This window comes from Callospermophilus lateralis, chromosome 10 (assembly GCF_048772815.1).
Source record: "Callospermophilus lateralis isolate mCalLat2 chromosome 10, mCalLat2.hap1, whole genome shotgun sequence".
In the NCBI taxonomy this organism is placed as follows: domain Eukaryota; kingdom Metazoa; phylum Chordata; class Mammalia; order Rodentia; family Sciuridae; genus Callospermophilus; species Callospermophilus lateralis.
In genome coordinates this window covers 5,440,000-5,462,569 of record NC_135314.1, presented here as the reverse complement: position 1 = coordinate 5,462,569, position 22,570 = coordinate 5,440,000, and the positions used below count along the sequence as shown (strand labels likewise).

The 22,570-nt window shown below is 42.5% G+C and overlaps 1 protein-coding gene and 1 pseudogene across 1 annotated transcript in view; one reads left to right on the top strand and one right to left on the bottom strand.

Annotated features, from left to right (window-relative positions):
- Positions 1–22,570, top strand: part of Sh3bgr (SH3 domain binding glutamate rich protein) — a 52,478-nt gene that overhangs the window by 25,035 nt on the left and 4,873 nt on the right. The window contains exons 4-6 of the mRNA XM_076867898.1: positions 16,042–16,116; positions 16,702–16,791; positions 20,520–20,549. Coding sequence (XP_076724013.1) covers positions 16,042–16,116; positions 16,702–16,791; positions 20,520–20,549 — 195 coding nt within the window. The remainder of the gene's footprint in view (positions 1–16,041; positions 16,117–16,701; positions 16,792–20,519; positions 20,550–22,570) is intronic.
- Positions 10,511–15,054, bottom strand: LOC143408675 (large ribosomal subunit protein uL23 pseudogene; annotated as a pseudogene).

Here is a 22,570-nt window from a genome sequence, read left to right as displayed (position 1 = left end):
GTGTCCGCCAAAAACTAAAAAATAAATATTAAAAAATTCTCACTCTCTCTCTCTCTCTCACTCTCTCTTTAAAAAAAAAAATTGCTCTGAACTTGCTTTTTAGTGGATAAACAAGGGAAAAGCAAGAGCTAGACTCAAGCACAAGCCAGATCCTGTCCCATCAGGTTGTTTCCTTGAGTGTCGTCTCATCTTTGAACACATATAATTAAATAGGAAATCACTCTAGTGGCCACCATCTGGATGTCCTGTGTGGATTGCCCATTTCACCTGGGTGGGGGTGGCCACTGCTCCCCTGGCCTCAGCCAAGACTCATTCACTGAATTCAGTTCCCACTTGGGAAGTTCGAGAGTCCCTCTGGTGCCTGCCTGCCACCAGAACTGGCTTCCCCTCTCCTCTCTTCCTTCTAGATGGTTCTCCCTTCTCCTCTCTGCCAGGTTCTCTCTCTCAATAGCCATCTATCTCCCATATTCCCACCACTTCCCAGACTCCAGGGAGAGTCTGGTTTATGTCCAAAGGCCTGTTAGAGGGTTTTCTAAACAAAGTGACTTTGCTGTCCCAGGTCAATAATAATGTGACAAGGCCAGGCATGGTGGTGTGCATCTTTAATCCCAGTGGCTTGGGAGGCAGAGGCAGGAGGATCGTCAGTTCAAAGCCAGCTTCAACAATTTAGCAAGGCCCTAAGCAACTCAGCAAGACCCTGTCTCTAAATAAAATATAAAAGGGGTTGGGATGTGGCTCAGTGGTTAAGCGCCCCTGGGTTCAATACCTGGTACAAACAAACAAACAAAAAACAAAACAAAAAAAAAAAAAGTGGCAAAACTTTGAAAAGAAAGTTTTTTTTTTTAAGCCTTAGGTCATAGGTCAAATTCTCAGAGCCACCTTCTGCACCTAGATTCAAAGGGAGAGAGTCAGAGTAGAAAAATGCATTCTCTCCCTACTCACGGCCAATCCCAGGAACCACATTTCTGCATTTCTTCCCTTTGCAATGTTTCTTCTTCCTATTATCTTTTTTTTTTAATAGCATTAGGATTTCTTTCTTTCTTTTTTTTATGGTATGGCTCTAATCTTCATGACACTTAAAACTTTCCTCAAATACTCTATCACATTGTATCATAATTGGCTTATTCATTCCTATAATTTTTATTTTTACTTATTGATGTATCATAAATTTGTTTATGCAATTACAAGCTCATACTATTGTTTAAATAGTTTGTAAAACACTTTATTGTGTAAATGAAACATAATTTTCTGTTCTCTGCTTATAATTTTGAACCTTTGATTTTTTAAATTATAAATAACTCTGCAGTGATTGTGGCAGGGAAATAGTGTTCTTTCTTTTGGGGTATTTCCTTAGGATAAATCCCCAGTAACCCTTTTAGTGAGACAAAGTGCATAAATATTATTATGGATTTGAAATGAGCCACCAAATTGTTCCGTCAGAGGATTATACTATTTATCCTACTATGCCATGGTAGATCAACCTCACTGTTCAGAGATGAGTGTGTTTAATCTCCTTGATCTGAGAACATTAGGTTCTATTTTTAAAAATTGCTTTTGATTTTATTATGCTATGAAGGGAATTTAGTCTGATGAATTTTCATCTTAAGTATGGTTTTGTAACTCAGCATGTATTTTTTTGATATTTTATATTTTTTATTGACAAATTAATATTTATTATATACAACAGGATGTTTTGAGGGCTGGGGATGTGGCTCAAGCGGTAGCGCGCTCACCTGGCATGCGTGTGGCCGGGGTTCGATCCTCAGCACCACATACAAACAAAGATGTTGTGTCTGCCGAAAACTAAAAAATAAATATTAAAAAATTCTCACTCTCTCTCTCTCTCTCACTCTTTCTTTAAAAAAAAACACAGGATGTTTTGAAATGTTTACATTGTAGAATGGCTAAATTGAGCTAATTTACATACACATCACCTCACATACTTATCATTTTATTTGTGGTGAGAACAATTAAAATCTAATCCTTTAGTGATTTTCAAAATATAATATTTTCATTTACTGTGGACATCATGTTGAACAATAGATCTCTTGAACTTATTCCTCCTACCTAACAGGCGAAATATATATATATATATATATATATATATATATATATATATATATATATATATATATATATATATATTGGTGCTGGGCATTAGATCCCAGGGCCTTGTGCATGTAAGGCAAGCACTCTACCAACTGAGCTGTATCCCCAGCCCCAGAAATATGTATTTTAATTTTTCTCTGAAAAGACTCTCTTTTAAGTAGTAAAATTAATTTTTTAAAAATATTTTTTGGGACTGGGATTGTGGCTCAGTGGTAGAGTGCTCGCCTAGCATGTGGGCTCGATCCGCAGCATCACATAAAAATAATAAAGATATTGTATCCAATTAAAAAATAAATATTTAAAAAAAGAATTAAAAAAATATTTTTTAGGGTCTGGGATTGTGGCTCAGTGGTAGAGTGCTTGTCTAGCATGTGTGAGGCCCTGGGTTCGATCCTCATCATCATATAAAATAAATAAGTGAAATAAAGGTACTGTATCCAACTCCTTCTAAAAAATAAATTAAAAAAATATTTTTAGTTGCAGATGGACACAATATCTTTAATTTATTTATTTTAATTAGGTATATATGATAGCAGAATGCATTTTGATTCATTGTACACAATTGCAGCACAACTTTACATTTCTATGGTGTGCACGATGTAGCCTCATACCCTATGTGCAGTCATACATGTAGCTAGGGTAATGATGTCCATCTCATTCCACCATCTTTCCTGCCCCCAGGCACCCTGCCTCTAGGTACCTTCCTTCCTCTCCCTCCCCTTTGCCCAATCAAAGTTCTTCCATTTTTCCCATGCTTCCCGCTTCCCATTATAGATCAGCTTTCACTTATCAGAGAGAACGTTTAGCCTTTGGTTTTTTTGGGATTGGCTTCCTTCACTTAGCATTATATTCTCCAACTCCATCCATTTACCTGCAAATGCCATAATTTTATTCTCTTTTAATGCTGAGTAATATTCCATTGTGTATATATATACCACAGTCTCTTTATCCATTTATCTGTTGAAGGGCCTCTAGGTTGCTTCCACAGTTTAGCTATTGTGAATTCAGCTGCTATGAACATTGATGTGGCTGCCTTACCATATATAGTATGCTGATTTTAAGTCCTTTGGGCATAGACTGAGGAGTGGGATGACTAGGTAAAATGATGGTTCCATTCCAAATTTTCTAAGGAATCTCCATACTGCTTTCCATATTGGCTGCAACAATTTGCAGTCCCACCAGCAATGTATGAGTATGCCTTTTCCCCCACATCCTCTCCAACACTTATTGTTGTTTGTATTCTTAATAGCTGCCATTCTGATTGGAGTAAGATGAAATCTCAGAGTAGTTTTGATTTGCATTTCTCTAATTACCAGAGATGTTGAACATGTTTTTTATATATTTGTTGATTGAGTGTATATCTTCTTCTGAGAAGTGTCTGTTCAGCTCCTTAGCCCATTTATTGATTGGGTTGTTTTTTTGGTGGTAAGTTTTTTGAGTTCTTTATGTATCCTGGAGATAAGTGCTCTATCGGATGTGTGTGTGGCAAAAATTTGCTCCCAAGATATGGGCTCTCTGTTCACCTCATTGATTGTTTCTTTTGCTGAGAAGAAGCTTTTTAGTTTGAGTTCATCCCATTTATTAATTCTTGATTTTATTTCTTGTGTTTTAGGAGTCTTGTTAAGGAAGTTAGGGCCCAATCTGACATGATGAAGATTCGGACCTACTTTTTTCTCTGTTAGGTACAGGGTCTCTGGACTAATTCTTAGGTCCTTGATCCACTCTGAGTTGAGTTTTCTGCATGGTGAGAGATAGGGGTTTATTTTCATTTTGCTACATATGGATTTCCATTCTCCCAATGCCATTTGTTGAAGAGGCTAGCTTTTTTTCCACTGTATATTTTTGGCATCTTTGCCTAGAATGAGATAACTGTATTTATGTGGGTTTGTCTCTGTGTCTTTTATTCTGTACCATTGGTCTACATGTCTATTTTGGTGCCAATATCATGCTACTTAATTACTATAGCTTTGTAGTATAGTTTAAGGTCTGGTATTGTGGTGCTTTCTGCTTCACTTTTCTTGCTAAGGATGGCTGAGTCTCTTATTTTTTCAATGAATTTCATGATTTCTTTTTCTATTTCTATAAGGAATGACATTGGGATTTTAATTGGAATCGCATTGACTCTGTACAGCACTTTGGGTAGTATGGCCTTTTGACAATATTAATTTTGCCTATCCAAGAGCATAGGAGATCTTTCCATCATCCAAGGTCTTCTTCAATTTATTTCTTTAGTGTTCTGTATTTTTCATTGTAGAGGTCTTTTACCTCATTTGTTAAGTTGATTCCCAAGTATTTTATTTTACTTTTTGAGGCTATTGTGACTGGAGTAGTTTTCCTGATTTCTCTTTCAGAGGATGCATCCCTGATATATAGAAATGTATTTGATTTATGGGTATTGATTATATATCCTGCTACTTTGCTGAATCCATTAATTAATTCTAGAAGTTTTCTGGTAGAGTTTTTTGGATCCTCTAAGTATAGAATCATATCATCAGCAAATAATGATAGTCTGAGTTCTTCTTTTCCTATACATAGCCCTTCAATTTCTTTTATCTAATTGCTTTGGCTAGAGTTTCAAGGTCTGTGTTGAATAGAAGTGGTGAAAGAGGGCATCCCTGTTGAATTGTTCCAGTTTTTAGAGGGAATGCTTCCAGTTTTTCTCCATTTAGAATGATGTTGGCCTTGGGTTTAGCATAGCTTTTACAATGTTGAGGTATATCCTATTATCCCTAGTTTATCTGGTGTTTTGAACATGAAAGGGTGCTGTATTTTGTCAAATGCTTTCTCTGCATCAATTGATATAATCATAAGATTCTTATCTATAAGTCTGTTGATAAGATGAATTATATTTATTGATTTCTGTATGTTGCATCAACCTTACATTCCTGGAATGAACTCCACTTGATCTTGGTGCACTATTTTTTAAAAAAATATGTTTTTGTATGTGCTTTGCCAGAATTTTATTGAGAATTTCTGCATCAATGTTCATCAGGGATATTGGTCTGAAAATTTCTTTCCTTGATGTGTCTCTGCCTGGTTTTGGTATCAGGGTGATACTAGCTTCATAGTATCTCCAGCCCTGGCAATATGTATTTTTATTTATCTCTGAAAAGACAGTCTTTTAAATATTAAAATTTATTTTTAAAAAATATTTTTTAATTGAAGATGGACACTATAGCTTCTATTTGTTTGTTTGTTTGTTTATTTACTTATTTATATTTTATGTGTTGCTGAGGATCCAAGTCAGGACCTCACATGTGTGAGGCAAGTGCTCTACTGCTGAGCTATAATCCCAGCCGCAGAATTGATTTTCTATCAAATTAATGCAAGTATAATATGTCAAGGTCAGAGTCCTGTAGCATTTTTATAAAAACAGGAGGCCCTGCTCACTTGTCCCTGGTCAGAACATGCTGCAGCGTCCCTGCTTTCCTTCACAGTTTGCTGGGGTGCGGAGGGCCATGCAGGGGCTGCCCATGTGACCCCTGCGTCCAGAGCTGCTGCGAGGAGCCTGGTGCAGTCTGCCTCCTCATCCTTTGTACCTGTCCGTTTTAGTTTTCCCCAGTTCTGGGAGGTTTGGGGCCCTCTTTTTCGTTTTGAGGTTGCAGATGAGATGCCTGATGGGTCCTGGGTATACTGGGCCTCATTCTGGAAATTCTTCTCCCTCAGTTCTAGAAAATGAATGTTTGGGGAGTCTTTCTGGGGGGGGGTCATTTTTCCTTTTTGGAAGTGTTCTTGTTTGAATGTTGGACCTCTTGGATCAATCCTCTAATTATCTTCAGTCTCCCATTTTCTGTGTCTTTTCTACCTTCTGGGATATTCCCTTTTTCTTCCCTCTGTTATTATTTTTTCATCTCTCCTATCATATTTTTACTTCTTGAGAACTCTTTGTTTTCTCTGGATGTTTTCTTATTAATTAGCTTTCTGTTTTTGTCAGATAAATTCATTATTTTTCTAAACTCTGATTCTATTAAATACATATATTTTTTCCCACTTATTTTATTGGTGCATTATAGTTGTACACAGTGGTGAGATTTGTTGTTACATATTTGGGCATGCACACGATAGAGCAATATAATTTGGCCAACACGACTCCTCAGCACTCCCCCCCTCCCTCCCCACCTCCCACCCCATGAACCCTTTCCTCTATTGATCTCCCTTTGATTTTTAGTACATCTACCCCAACTTTGTTCTCCTTTTCCCTCTCTAGCTTCCATATATGAGAGAAAACATATCTTCTGAGTTGAATTATTTTGCTTAACATGATGGTCTCTAGTTCCATCCATTTTCTTGCAAATGCTGTAATTTCATTCTCATTTATGGCTGAATAAAATTCCATTGTGTATATGCACCACACTTTCTTTATCCATTCGTCCATTGATGGACACCTAGGCTGGTTCCATAGTTTGGTATTGTGAATTGTTCTGCTATAAACATGGGTATGTATCACTGTTGTTTGATTACTTTGATTCTTAGGACAAATACCTAGGAGTGGTATAGCTGTGTCATATGGTGGTTCCATGTCTAGACTTTTGAGGAATTTCCATACTGACTTCTACAGTGATTGTAGTAATTTAGTTCCACCAACAATGTCAAATGTTCCTTTTGTCCAAATCCTTTCCACCATTTATTGTGTTCTTGATTACTGTCATTCTGACTGATGTGAGATGAAATCTCAGTAGAGTTTTGATTTGCATTTCCCTAATTGCTAATATTGTGAACATTTTTTCATGTATTTGTTGGCCATTTGTATTTCTTCTTTTGGTAAAAGGCATTAGATGCATTTTTTTGGGGGGGTGAACTGAATAAATTTCCTATGCTAGAAAAAGTCACTCCACCCAACCCCAATATCATTTTCAGATTCAAAGGGGAGACTGATCTTTATAACAGAGATCTATTGCTCTATTGATTAACAGAGTAGTCACACCCAGCATCACCCCTGCTGACCCACAACACCTTGCACCATCTGCTGTGCTGTGAATGTGAAGTACACAGTCTCACCTGCCAGGTGTCCTGCAGTTTCTTTAATAATTTGTTCTTTCAGGAATATTTATTTGAGCACATGCTGGCTGGACATTGGCCCAGCTGACCGTGGGTTTTATGGTTGAGGGGTGAGCTCTGTGTCAGCACCTACAGTAGAGGTAACAGCTGTCTGCATGAATGTGAACATAGACTGCTGCCAATCTCAGGCTTCAGAGCAGCCTCCACTGTGGCTCGACGGTGGCCTGTCCTTTGCAGAACTCATGCTGAAATCTGATTGCCATTGTGGTGGTGTGGGAGTGGGGCCTGCAAGGGGCTATTAGATTGCTAAGAAGGACAAATGCCTTTCTCTCAGAGTGAGCTCTATTCCTGTGGCACTGGATTAACCACCTCTAGGGCAGGGTTATAAAACGGAGCTACTTCCACCCCATTTTTTCCTTTCTGCATGTGCCTGCTTGCCCGTCTCTTCCTGCCATGAGTTGAAGCAGCCAGAGGTCCAGCTGACTTCACGCTGCTGGACTTCCCAGCCTTTAAAACTTTGAGCCCAAATAAGTCTCCATCCTTTATAAAATACCAAGTCTCCACTATTCCGTTACAGTGACAAGAAATGGTCTAAGAGAGTATCTTAAAAGAGTCTGAATTTTGCTTGATACTTGAAGATCTAGCAGGAGCTAAGTAGGCAGAAAGACAGTGAAGGCACTCTGGGAAGAGGGAAGGCCTGGAAGACAGTGGGATCCAAGAGCATGTGGCCATGCAGGGGGGTCCTCCTCGGGGTAGGATGCGGAGCTTTTGATAGAACCTGGGGTCTCAGGTGGGTGAAGACCAGAGCCAGGCAAGTGAAGGAGGCAGGAGCAGTCCTGCACTGGGCCTTCCACTCCCCAAACTTCTGTTCACACAGCTCAGTGCAGAGTGGTTTGTGTTTTGCAGAGCCTACGACTCAAGACAGCAGTGTAGACGTTGTTAGAGAAAGACACCGGATATGGGACCGAGTTTACACCCTCAGAGCCATGTGCAGTTCACAACTCAGAGCAGGGGCTCAACCCTGAGACTGGAGGCAAAGATTGACAAACCAAGTCAGTGAAACACTCCAGAGCTGTTAAGCACCATTCTTCAAGTTGTTGGTAGGACAGTTTTATTGCAACTTGCCTTTTTTAAAAAAAAAAAAAAACAGCCTATGTTTTGAGACCTATCCGTACTAATGCATGCAAATCCATCTCATTCTCTGCTGTGATTCATCTTATCCCATTTTCCTTTTTTTCTGGAAAGTACTTTTAAAAATTTTAATTTGTTATATGTGTCAGCAGAATGCATTACCATTCATATTAGACATATAGAGCACAATTTTCCCTATCTCTGGTTGTATACCCCATTTAAAAAAAAATACCTTTTTTTTCTATTTATTCATTTGTATGTGGTGCTGAGGATTGAACCCAGGGCCTCACATGTGCTAGGCAAGCGCTCTGCCACTGAGCTATAGCCCTAGCCTCTCCCCTCCCATTTTCTTTTAATATCTTTTTTTTCCTCTGACAATTTTTATGGGATACCTATGATATTTCTGTTTTTTTAAATCTTTTTTTTTTAGTTGTAAGTGGACACAATATATCTTTATTTATTTTTATGTGGTGCTGAGGATTGAACCCAGGGCCTCACACATGCGAGGCAAATGCTCTACCACTGAGCCCCAGCCCCAGCCCCTGTGATATTTCAGTACATTGTGTAATGTTTAAATCAGGCTAAACATATGTGTCATTTCTTTATGGTGAGAACACTCAAACTCCCTTCTTGGGGCTTTTTGAAATGTGCAGTGTGTTATCACTGTCTACAGCCAGCCCCTTGTGAGCAGCACCCCAGGACTTCCTGCTCCTGTCTTCACTTTAACTAAGTTCCCAATGGTCAACCTCTGACCGTCCCTCCCTCACTCCTCCTTTTCCCAGCATCTGGAAACCATTGTTCTACTCTCAATTTCTATGAGACCTACTTTAAAAAATTTCTCCTGCGTAAGATCACGAGGCATTGTCTTTAGGTGCCTGGCTTATTTCAATTAACATGATGGCCTCTGCTTCCTGGTTCCATGTTATTGCAGTGATCTCAGTCTTTGCTCCCATCCTGATTTGTACTTGGAGTCGTGGTATTTCATGGAATTCTCTTCACAGGGAAGAAAGGGGTGGCCAAAGGATGAAACCCAGCCTAGAGGGACCTCAGAGGCTGTCTAGTCCAGATTCTTCTTTCCTCAGAGGAGGATCATGAAGCACAGGGGCGGAGGTGACTTGTCTGGAGATGTCCCTCCGATCACAGCGCAGCCTGTGCTGAACTTGCTGCTGTTAGCGTGGCTCAGGGTTACAGGTGTTCACTTGGGAAGGTACTTCAGGTGCCCTTGGAAAGGCGGACACTTGATTTATGAAGATGCTATGGCTTGTCCCAGTGTCATATTGTCATAAACCACACTGTAGAGAAGAGTCAGTGAGGGTAAATCATCTTGCTAGGTCACATGGAGGAACTCCTGACAATTATGCAGAAACACATACCTAGAAAATGATACAGAGTGTTGTAAGCAGCATTATTGCTTTTAGAAAAATCTCCTTGTCTCCAGCGGGCTGCCCCAGGTCAAGTACCAGGCAAGGCTTCCCAGGAAGCTTTGAAAGCTAGTGTTTGCTCCATAAAGTTTACCTCCATTCTTTAAAAGCGCCTGTTCACAGCTGATCAAATGAACACCCTTCTTGATATGCTATTTCAGGAAGAGCCTTGGTTGCATAAGCAGGGTTTTAAGTTATGCCCTGGCAAGCAGGAAAACAGATTCCTATTAAAGCTATGCAAATAACTGTACTGCCACAAAACATAAAATGTATTCCAATTCGACAAGTAGAGTCAATAAAAAATTTTGAATTCCATAGGGTTCGGCAGGGAGAATAAGATGTCATATGTTTCATTTTGATTTACATATCCAGAAAATTGAGCATTAAAATAACACCAGCAATATTCCAAACAAAAACTCCTCCCACTTATCATCGCTTCATTTAGATCTGAGTGACTGATTCTTATTCCCCAGGGTCTTGGGGTAGTGGTCTCGGGGGCCCATCTGCTCTTAGTGTGCTGGGCTTGTCACGCTTCCTCTGGTGTGGTCCCCACGTTCTTTATGTGACACCCTCACAAACTTATATCCAAGGTACCTGCCACCTGATCCTTTCCTGCAGGGCTCTGAGCTGTCATTCTTCCCGGGAGAGGAAACATTCACACCTGTAGCCAATCACAGAAAACTTCCAGGGAAGTATCAAAGTAAAACAAGCTAAGGAAAACATCTTAGATGATAAAAGACTTAAAATGGGTGTGGTTTATTTATTACTGATGATTTTTATTTTTTAAAAATTTTTATTTATTTATTTATTTTTGTTGGAAAAAAGAAATTATATTTACAGCTGGACTTTGTTTAAATAATCCCAATTTTGTTGGCGACGTCCAATGCATCATAATCAGGAGCCAGTCGAACATATGCCTTTTTCTCTCCATTAGGCCTGATCAGGGTGTTAACCTTGGCCACATCAATGTCATAGAGCTTCTTCTTTCTTTCTTTATTTTTTTATTATTAGTTGTTCAAAACATTACAAAGCTCTTGACATATCATATTTCATACATTTGGTTCAAGTGGGTTATGAACTCCCATTTTTACCCCGTATACAGATTGCAGAATCACATCGGTTACACATCCACTTTTATACATACTGCCATACTAGTGTCTGTTGTATTCTGCTGCCTTTCCTATCCCCTACTATCCTCCCTCCCCTCCCCTCCCCTCTCATCTTCTCTCTACCCCATCTACTGTAATTCATTTCTCTCCCTTGTTTTTTTTTTTCCCTTTCCCCTCACTTCCTCTTATATATAATTTTGTGTAACAATGAGGGTCTCCTTCCATTTCCATGCAATTTCCCTTCTCTCTCCCTTTGTCATAGAGCTTCTTTATAGCTTGTTTGATCTGGTGTTTGTTTGCCTTGACATCCACAATAAACACAGTGTGTTGTTGTCTTCAGTCTTCTTCATGGCTGACTCAGTGGTCAGAGGGAATTTGATGATGGCATAGTGGTCAAGCTTGTTTCCCCTGGGGGCGCTCTTCCGAGGAGGATATTTGGGCTGCCTCCGGAGCTGCAATGTCTTGGGTCGCCGGAAGGTAGGTGACGTGCTGATCTTCTTCTTTTTGTGACTGTGGACACCCTTCAACACTGCTTTCTTGGCTTTCAAAGGTTTTGCTTTGACTTCAGCTTTAGGAGGGGCAGGAGCTTCCTTCTTACTTTTGGCGCCATCTTGGTGAAAAGGCTATTACTGATGATTTTTAAAAGGAAAAGACTTTAGAGTTAGAAAAGAATAATGCTCTAGATGAGAAAATTTGGTTGTCTCTGTGGCATGTAAACAAAACAACGATGTCAATCCAAAGAAGTTTTAGAAAAATGAGTTATGAACCTAATCATTGAGCCTATATTCAAAGAACACACAAACACTGTATCTAGTTTCTTAAGAATGAATGAACTCAGAGGAAATATCAAATTACTCAGAGACATAATGTGTCACAAAGATACCAAGCATTTGGAAGGAATAGGTCATAATGAGATGCAGTGTGGCTGGAGCAGGCTCTGAATGTCTGTGTATTAAAAAATAAAAGTAGGTAATGGACTCCCCAAATGAAAAGCACCGACCTGAGATATGCTAGATTCAAATTAAAGAAGAAGACCTGTGACCTGGTTAACATTTAAAATGAGTAACTATGACTGATAATTGTACCATGGGTGTCTGATATTAGGAGAGCGGTGCTGGGAGGGGTGTCTTCCTGTGTTATTTTACTGGGGGAACATTGTCAAGATGGCAGGGGAAAGCATCCAGGTCTGTGTGTAATTAGATTCCCCTCGCTGGCAGAGATAAGCAGTCATAGCAATGTTGAAGCATGGCATTTACAGGATGCTGGTGGGGTGACGGCTCAGTCTCAGCATTTTTTTATGTTCCAGCAAGTGCTGTCCCCATGGAGCCACCTCATGAAGTCCTAATAATGTTCCCAACAGCTGAACCATTATCACTCACAAGAACTTTCAAATCCCTCTCTGAGGTCACATCTCCGTCTGACGAGAAGGACACAGTGATATTTTGAGGCAATGTGATTTATGGCCCAAAGTGATTTGTGATTAAAAGTTTCAATACTAATTTATGATATGATTATTGATTTCCTGTCGAAAGCAGTTTTGACAAATGGCAAACTATCTAAATAAATGCAGTGATTCCCAGGCACCTAAAGGAAGCCATGCTAACCAGAGCGTTCAGATGTCTTGGACTGATAGTACAAATGGCAGAAGCAGGAGACAACGGTGAACGCTGGGTGTGACGCATCAGAGAGATGGATTTGCAGCACAAAAATGTGTTCTGGAATTTGTTAATTTGAACCAGAGTAGATGAGCAATAGATCACAGATGCCCATGTTATGGCCCAGGAAGAACCGAAGGAGAAGTATATCCACCTTGACATAAAGCAAGGAGAGATGAATCATGGGGAAAGGCCAGTCTGCAGTCAGGTGCAGGACCTGCTGTGTGAGTAGTAGGAGTTCCAGAAGAACAAGAGGCTTCAACTGCTCACCTCAACTGAGATGCGTCTTCCTTGACACTGGCAAAGGCAGAGTGGTGCTGAGGGTTTGGTAGGCCCTCAGGAGGCGTGTCCCAGCTGCAGGAGGGGCCTGGGCACTGATTTGGAGCAGCCTGGAGGTGGAACCCTCTCGATCCCCCTCCATCCCGCCATTGGTCCCAGCAGTGGTCAACAGAGGTGCCTGTTGCTGGGCAGAGCAGCCCTTGGGAGCTGACCTCGCTCATGAGGAGCAGGGAGGAGGGTAGATCCTGGCAGCTAGCCTCCACCTGGCTGCACCCTAGAAGCACTGGGCAGCTGTTAGAACTAGGAAATGCCACATCCAAGGTCAGTTAGGAGAAAACCTCCCATAGGGAGCTCCCAAGTGAATTTAGTACTTTGCCGATGTCAAGACTACTTCTATAAATGAAAAGACATAATAGAAAAATACAAGAATTTTGGAAGGGGATCTGTGAGATCTGTGAGATATTCACACTGAGGATGTCGTTTTTTGGACTGCAGAAAAGCAGAAACGAAAGGGGATGTAGGTGCCCTGGAGGGCTCATCTCAATTGGGGTGGGCAGGTGAAGCCTCTGGGTGGGGACCATATTTGATTGGGATGCGGGATTAGTTTAATGATGACCATTTTGAACAGGAGGTGAACACTGGGATAGAAAAGCCTTCCAGAACATTTATGTTCACAAGGCTGGGGCAGAGCTGGGAAAATACTTACTCCAGTAGAAATGAGGAAAGGGAACACTAAGGGAAGACAGCCGGGCTGCCTTGGATCAACGCAGCAGAGGAATTGGGCCAACTCTATTAGTTGTTCTAATACATCTGAAAAGGCTAAAATTCTTAGGCGGGGAAAGACAGTTTGGAGTTTTACACTGTTGTTCTACAATCGACGAGAGGGTGTTAAGATCCCTGACTCTGATTGTGCATTTTCTGTTTCTCCCTTTAATCCTGTCAATTTATACTTCATGTATTTTAAAGCCCTGTTGTTCGGCATATTAATATTTATGGTTTTTATGGCTTCCTGACGGACTGGCTCTTTTGTGTTTGGTGTATGCCTCTTTGTCTCTGTAGTATTGTCTATATCTGGATTGTGCATAAGTAAAGCTATTCCAGATTTCTTAGGTTTATTGTCTGCATGGCATATTTTTTCCATCTATATACTTTTTTTTAAAAATTTATTTTTTAGTTGTAGGTAGACACACATTTTTATTTTATTTATTTATTTTTATGTGGTGCTTAGGATCAAACCCAGAGCCTCACACATGCCAGGCAAGTGCTCTGCCACTGAGCCACAATCCTAGCCCCACCATCTGTATACTTTCAACCTACCGGTGTCTTTGTTTTCATAGCGTGTCTTCTGGAGACAACAGAGGTTAGGTTTTGTGCACTTTTATTCATTTTGACAATTGGCATATTTGGTTTCTGAGCACTTCAATAATCATTGACATAGCTGTGTTTGATTGTTTATTTATTTATTTTTTGCAGTACTGGGACAAACCCATGGGTGCTCTATCACTGAGCTACATCCCATCTGTTTTATTTTGAGAAAGGGTCTTGTTTTATTTTTAGAAAAGGTTGCTGAGGCTGGCCTTGAACTTGCTATCCTCCTGCTTCAGCCTCCCGAGTCATTGGGATGATAGGCTTGCACCACCACACCTGATGTTGTGACTGTGTTTAGATTTGCCACTTAATTTTAGCTTCCTATTTGTGCCTTGTTATATTCTTCCATTTTACTTTTTTTGTGTTATTTCTTTTGGGTTATTTGGCTGTATTTCAGAGTTCGCTTTTAATTTGTGCATTGTCTTTCTAGCTTGGCACACTTGTGGTGGTTCTTCTGGTGTTATAACGTAAATTCGTGCTGTCTCACAGCCTAGTTAGGTTAATATTATGACACTTCAGGTATCAGGAAGAAGCACCGCCACGGCGATGCCCACTTACTGCTCCCCATCTTTCTGTGTGGCCCACTGATGCCTCCCTTCCCCTCTGTTAAATATTGTGTTTTTGCATCAAGCAGTCCTGTGTATTTTAAAGGAAGCAGGAGGAAAGAGAAGCGTTTCTGTTTCCCAGATGCTTTTCATTTCTGATGCGGAGACAGGGAAGTTTCTTTTCATCCTGATGGTGTCCTTGCGCCCCGTGGCCCTGCCTGTGGAGCAGGCTGCCGCCCGAGCTTGTGGCTTTCTTTACCTGAATTGTCTTGGTTTTGCTCTCATTCTTGAGGGGCTTTTTCACAGGACACAGAATTCTTAGTCGACAGTTACTTATTTTCCCGACAGCACCTTCCAAGTGTTTTTTCCCTTCTGCCTTCCTGTCTGCATAGTTTCTGGTGAGCCATGATGACTGGAAGTCCTGTTCCCTGGCCGTCATTTGTGGTTTTCTCTTGCTGCTCTCAAGACTTTCCATTTATCCTGCATTTGCAGCCATGTGGTTATGATATTCTGAACCTGGTTTCTTTGTACTTATTTCTTTTTCTTTTTCTTTCTTTCTTTTTTTTTTTTTTTTTGTGTGTGCTTAGTTGTAGGTGGGCACAATACCTTTATTTTATTTTTACGGGGTACTGAGGATTGAACCCAGTGCCCCATGCATGCCAGGCAAGCACTCTATCATGAGCCTCAGCCCCAGCCCCAGCCCTGTATTTATTCTTATTGATTCTGTGAATGTATATCTTTCACCAAATTTGGGAAATTTTCATCTAAAAATACTGCTATAAGTGCATTATAGTTCCCCATAACAGTGGGGCTCATTTTGACACAGCCACACAGGCACGGAAGGCAGTTTACTCCAGCTCAGTCCCCAGGGCCTTCCCTTCCCTCTTCCCTCCCACCGATTCCCCTCCTCTACTCTCCTGCTGTTCCTTTTGTTTATTTGTTTATTTAAATTGGTACCTTATGGATATACACACAGGTGGAATTCACTGTGGCGTATTCCTATATGCTTGCAGCATGATTTTATCAATTTCATTCTGCAGCTCCTCCCTTTCCCTGAACACTGGTTATCTTAGGAGGGTGGGAATGGCAGGTATGTATATGGCTTGTTGTTCTATGAGCTCCAAGTGTGTTTCTAATAAAAATAACCTGATATTTCAAAAGGCTGGGAACCACTTCATAATACAGCACCAAGTAGGAGGTGTAGATCTAGGCCTGTCCCTAACTTGTGATATGACATTTTCTGCCTTTATTTTCTTATCTCTGAAGCAAGTGTGGTAATGACCATCCTACCTCCTCAGGCCAAAGTGTCATTGCTGTGAATAAAATGAAGGATGCAGATAAATATAACTTAAAGAGTTAAAAGACATTGAAATGAAGTTATAGTCTTCAAGAAAATTCTGAAATGTTCTCAATTTATATGATGCAGGTGGCAAAATCACCGGAGGAAGCGTCTTCCCTTCCCAATGGTGATGTAGTGGGAGAGGCAGAGAGCACAGCAGAGGTAAGGGCTGTGGGCTGTTATATGGAACCATCTTCTCCCATGCCAGTGTCCTCAGAATGGCTGCTTGGTCTTAATGTTTCTCTGTGTCTGTCTACCTGTCTATCATCTATCCATCCATCATATCTGTACATCCATCCATCCATCCATCATATCAGTCTATCCATCATCCACCCATCTATTTATCCATCCATCCATCATATATATCATCCACCTGTCCATCCACCTGTCCATTCATCCATCCATCCATCCATTTTCCATCTTGTCCACCTGTCCACCTGATTATATCAATCCATCTGTATACCTGTTATCTTCATGATCCTTAAACCGGTGAATTGAGACTCCTTCCTCAGGCAGCTTATTACTGTAACGTCCATCAGTCTTTCGACTTTTGCCCACAGACCCAGCCAGCAGTGTTGGTGTTTGGTGAGCCCATGCTCTCGCAGCGAAGTGATCTCCTGACTAGGAGGACTCTCTGCTTCATTTCTGTATTGTGATTTAAATAAGAAAACCGCATTGGGGGTGGCCTGGATTTTCCTCAGGTGCTTACCTAAGATCAGTGATACGCTGGGCCTCTCTTATGACCAGGGGACAGAGAAGACTGAAGAAAGCGGAGAAAGCGAGGCACCAGGAGAGGGCGCTGAAGGTGCGGGCGAGCTCCCCGAGTCCCCGGAGAAGGTGAGGGCTTGCCTCTTTGTGGGTCTGTCTTTGGATTCAGTCCTGCCCTTTTCTTACTGGGCTCTGCCTGGAGCAGGAATTGTGCTGCACTCTGGGAACACAGTGGCTAGTGCAGAGCTGAGTGTGGAGCTGGGAGGAAGCAGGCCATTTTCATTCCAGTGCTGGCCACTGGGGACCAGGTGCGGAGTGGCTGACAAGGACCCTGCAGCAGGCCTGGAGGTCGCCAGCCGGTCAAGGCTTTGATCCTGTGTTGTGTTGTGAGGGTGGGTTGGGTCCCTGTCCTCGGTCAAATGAACATCCTTAGCTCCTGCTCCTACCATATATCTCCTTAAGAGCCAAGGTGGGGTGCATTTGTGGGGTACCTAGAGGAACTTGAGAATAAAAGGGGGCCTTGGGAGAAAGCTGAAACTCAATTCAGGTCCAATCAAGGGAATAGAAGGTCCCAGCAAATCTAAGGCACAGGTTTCCTTGTCAGAGCTAATGGGATGGGGAGTGGGGGTGGGGGCTTAGAGCAGATAATGGGGGACCACATAGGACACTTATTTGAGGAATTCAGGACATGTGACTTGGGTGGCCATGGCTGTAGATGGAGCCTAGTGCAGCTGAGGCAGGGTGCGGGCCTCGGGGTGAGCTTCCCTCTAGAATTTCAGGGGGACATCATGAGAACTTTCTAAAATGTGGGGAATGTAGTAACTTGTCCACATTTGGGTTTGGCATTTATCAAGGTGAAATTATTTTATTGTAAGGTAACATTATTTGGAGGTTCATTCTTTGCCACTCCCAGAGGTCCTACCTGAACACCCTGGTGGGCTCCCTGGCCTGAGGCTGGGCCAGGTCGAGAGCGGCTGCTGCCCCTCCTGGCCCTCTGAACCCGGCTGCCCCCTCAGGCCTGCTCCCTCCTCCCCACCTCTTCCTGACACTCACCACCACTGACACCTGGCCTCCATCTGGCTACCCGCCACCAGCAGCCTGGTCCCTGGCCAGGTTCCCAGCAAAAATAGCTGCTGCAGGAGGAAGGTCCTGAGACGTCCCTCTCCCGAAGCTCCCTGGAGGCCTTCTCAGAACAACGAGGTGCTGTTTCTGTTGTGTGCTTCCCACATTAACAGCTCACAGAGACTCCAGCTCTTCGAGGTTGGCTTAATTGACCTGGTGATTACAGTTCTCTTTTAAAAAATGCTGTTGTCAGTATAGTTATTTGCCAACCATAAAGGTCAGTTCATGCCTTGACCACAGAGAACCATCCGCTGAATTCTGATATTTTCTAATTTTGTGAGCTGAGGCTAGTCGTTGGTTATTTTTATTTATTAAATTAATATATCCCACCCCATCCTATGGGGTCAGAGGTAGGAGTAGCAACACATACATGCATTCATCCAACACATTTTTTTTGTGTGGGGGGACTGGAGAAGGGACCCAGGGCTTGTGCCTGCTGGGCTCTCCAGGAGCCCACGGCCAGCCCCCACTCCACGTTCTGTGAGCTGACCAGATGGAGTGGTGCAGTCCCAGGCTAAGCAGAACTCCAGGGGCCGGGAGGGGCTGTGAGACAGCAGAGCCCTGCCCCCACCAGCGTCTGTTCTGGCAGAGCCCGAGATGAGAACATCCAAAGCCCTTTACAGCTCACTTGACCTTTTGAAGCTATTTCTATCAGTTCTGTGATCAGTTCCTTTCTCTACTTAACATAATTTTCAAAAAATAAAGCTCATTTAAATATTGGTAAAGAGTGCCAGGTCCCTAGTATTGCTGCCAGTTTACCTGTAACAGTCGAGACTAGTAGTTATTCCTGTAGGACCCTGACTGCCCCCCCAGCCAGTTCGAAGGGTGCCCCTACTTTTAATAATATATTGTTTCAGCTGGATGCAGTTAATAAAAATAACTGGATTTAGGAAATTGTAAAGCTCTACAATAATCGATAGTTCTGTGCTGCTGGTGAGGCTGGGCCTGATTGAATTTTTGGTGACCCTGTCCTCTCTTCCCTTAAAAGTTTTTTTAACCAGGTCAGATTAAACCAGAACTTTGGTCCTCTTTAGACAAGAAGAAAATGACTGTGCTTTGAGAGCCAAGAGTTAGTGGCCGAGGAACCGGGCCAGTCACTTTACTCACACTGAGGGGGCTTTCTCTTGGTTCCAAACAGTGGCGGGCACTGGAGGTCCAAAAATGAACAGACACAGGTCATGACCCAGGGCTTGCAGACCACCAGGAGACAGATGAGTAAATGGTGTTTGTGGGAGCTGATAAGAGGGTCCCTAACTCAGTCTCAGGCTGGAAAGTCTGCCTTGCAAGGGTCATTTTGAGCAGTGTCCTGTCCTGTTGGGGGCCATGTGAGAAAGTATGGCTGAAAGGGAGAGTGGGGAGTGGTGAGGTGGAGGGGCGAGGTGGAGGAGGAGGCTGGAGGGGGAGGCTGGAGGGGGGAGCCAGGGGCAGAGGACTTCTTCTAAGATATCTGGATCCTCTTGTGATGCACATTGCCAAACATGAGGCCAGCACAGGAGGTTTGTTGTCTGGACCAACTCTGTGGCCACAGTGTGGAGAACAGATGGATATGAGGATGACCGACCGAGGGTTGAGGGTCACACAGGGGCTCCTGTCAGCAGCCAGGTGAGCAAAGCTGGCAGACCTGGCAGGAGGGACGAGACACCAGCAGGAGTAGGCGGCATCAAGGGCTGCAACCCACAAATGCCCTGTCGGCAGCGCCTGGGTGCCTCAGCAGACGCTGGACGCTATTCCTGGATGTGACTGTTGCACAGACACTTGACATGTCGCCACGGGTGCTTAACATAGAGGCTGGTGTGGAGATCCCCGGTGCTGAGCCATCCTCTTGGTCTGACTCAGCTTTGGCCGCTGTGTCAGGCACTAGCGTTCTCTGCCTCTCCCTGAGATCTGGAGGTCTGTTCTAGAACTGGCCCCAAACGTGAGGCTGGCCCAGCCGACGTGGCAGTGTCCTGGATACTCTATAAGTTGCCCTCTGTGATTTTGCTCTTTCTGTTACTGGCCCCGAGAGGCTGCCTGGTAGAAGAGGAGGACACTACATTAGTAATCAGGAGACCTGGAGTGCCTCCTGATCATGCCACCTACTTGTCCTGGGACTTTGGTAATGACTCTATGGCCTCAGGACCCTCATCTGTCCAGAGAAGGGCTGGTGAGGTTGGGCCTGAGTCTTTGGTGATGCCACCTTCTCTTCCCTCGCAAGTTTCTTCAACCGGAAATCAGTGTTTAAATACTAAGTGGTTCAGAAATGCTATCATTTTGTTCTTATAGAGAAAAAGTTTTTGGTCTGTTTTTATTCATCGGTTCAAACTGAAACAAAAGCATACTTGTAGGGCAGAAGGCAGAAGAGACATATTTTTGTTAAAATTTTTAGGTCACTTGCATATATGGTTTGAATTTACCAACCAGCTCTGCAGTCGCTGGTGTGCTTCTGTAGGAGTTCTGCAGACAGAACTGTACGTATTAGTAAGCAGCACCACTACTCCACTGTGTTTTGTCAAGGAGTTTGATTAATGGAAAAATATCTTTAAGCTCATAATGTTTCAATAATTTGAAATATGACCTGAAATCAGTAGAGATCTCCCAGTGAACATGCCTTTACTGCTTATATATTTCATGAATTAATGAATGTGTTGCTCATTTTGATGGGCTTCTATTTTAATATAATTTGCCCAATTTTGAGATTCAACTTAAAACTTACTTGAATTTATATTTTTTCCTTCACTTTGATTCACGGACCTAAGGAAGAAGAGGGAGAGACCGCAGCAGAAGAGGTACGTCCATCACCTTCAACAGTTGTGTGTCATCAGCTTGATACAAACATTTTTAGGTGACAGAGTCGAAGCTCTGTCCCCTTGTCCTTCATAAATAAGGGAGATGGTGTAACCCCACAGTCAGAAAAACCGCTGGTGACCTGCTGAGAAGGGAAGTAGGTTGGAGGTGAGTTCACATGAGGGAGGTGGACTGAGAAACAGGACCTGCCCGAGGAACCTCTCTAGCCTCCATGAGAGGTCCAGAGGTCAGGCTGGGCCGGGCCAGGACGCTGGGCGGAGAGTCGTTCTCATCTTGCCCTTTCCCACCCTGTTGGACAGCGTGGTGCATGCAGCTTGCCCAGTGCTGGTGGTGGTGTGGATGGCCTCCTGTTCATCCTGTTGAGGAGGGAGGGCTTCCTGCCCTGTGCTATGGGGATGGACATGTAACAGCAGGTACTGGACCCTGCAGTGAGCGTCTGTTAGCCAGGTGCCCACACATACTGGAGGAGAGGACACAGGCAGTGCAGGGCCAGGCTTGGGAGTAGGGCAGATGAGCAGGCCCTGGGAGTTAGCTTTCCAGTGTCTAAGGTGTGGGTGCCACAGGAGGTCGGAGTTGGTGTGTTGACTAATGCTAGAGGGTAGGCAGGCACTGCACCTGGCCCTTGTGTGCGGGGCTGTTAATCCAGGCTGTTAATTCATGGACCTAAGGAAGAAGAGGGAGAGACTGCAGCAGAAGAGTACGTCCCCTTATTTATGAAGTCTGCAGGAGCAGAGTGAGTGTGTGGCGGGGACGAATGCTGAGGTCATTTGAGCTGTCTTGCCTTCACCCGATGTCAAGGGGGCACATAATGTTGAGTCTTGATTTTAGTACTTATACTGCAGGTCTCTGTCTGAGTTACCTTGACCTGCAGTTTTAAACAGCTGTTTATCATCAAGTGTCTGGACATTGTGTCACTTGGAAACCCTAATGTCATGCTTTAGGACACCGCCTAAAGAACAACTAAAATAGAAGAGAATAAAGTTTCACAAAGAGAGAAGATTAAGAATTGTATAAAATAAGGAGAAAGTATGAAAAATCAGGAGTACTGAGGATAGAACTGTCAAGTGCAATTGAAACATTGAAAGAAAAATGATAAGGCAATATTTGAAAGCCATTAAGGGCAAACTGTATAAGGACGTCTGTCTTCTGTGACATGTGATTGCACATTATTGTTTGTAGAGGGGAGCCACAACCATATCCCAGGCACAGGGGAGAAATTCCTGGTCCATGTCTGGGGTTGGAGGTTGTCCAATTGAGGAATTAGAGTAGAAATGTCAAAAACATGGAGGCCATAAACACTGACTTTAATTAGAGGTATACATTTGTATGTGTGTATTTAGGGCACAATTCAGTAATTGTTTACCAATTAGAACAAGGACTTTTTTCTTTAAATAAGAATGCAGAGATTAGCAGGTCCTATTGTATTTCTAACATAATCATATTCATTGGTCTCTCAGGGAATTCTAGTTTCAGTTTCTTTAAAATAGAGCAGAAATTTAAAGCTGTGTGCAAAGCCATTTAGGTTCACAAAGATTTTATGATTACTTCCTGCTACTCCAGGCTTTATTAGCGCCTAAAATGACAGATTTTTAAAGGTGATTTACATGTATTGAGTCTTTCCAAAGTATTCCATTCAATCCACATAATAAAAAAGTTCTTTCCCTACTCCTATTTAATTAATTTCCATATTATTGCTGAAGTTGTTGAATTATGATAAGGTTATAAATTGTACACACAAATGTGGGAACAAATGACCAATTCAGATAAATGCAGGTTTGGTTGATGTTGGTGCTAACTCTACTAGAATGAATGTTATTGTTCTCTGCTCACATGTTATTTTAGAGAATACAAACCATAGCAGAGGTTCTCAAAATGGGGACCCCAGACCAGCAACAGCACCTTTAGAAATGCAATGGTTGACTTTGTCCAGAGTTTCAATCTCTTTAGTTTCAGTTATCCATTGTCATTGCAGTCCAAAAAATACTACATGGAAAATTCCAGA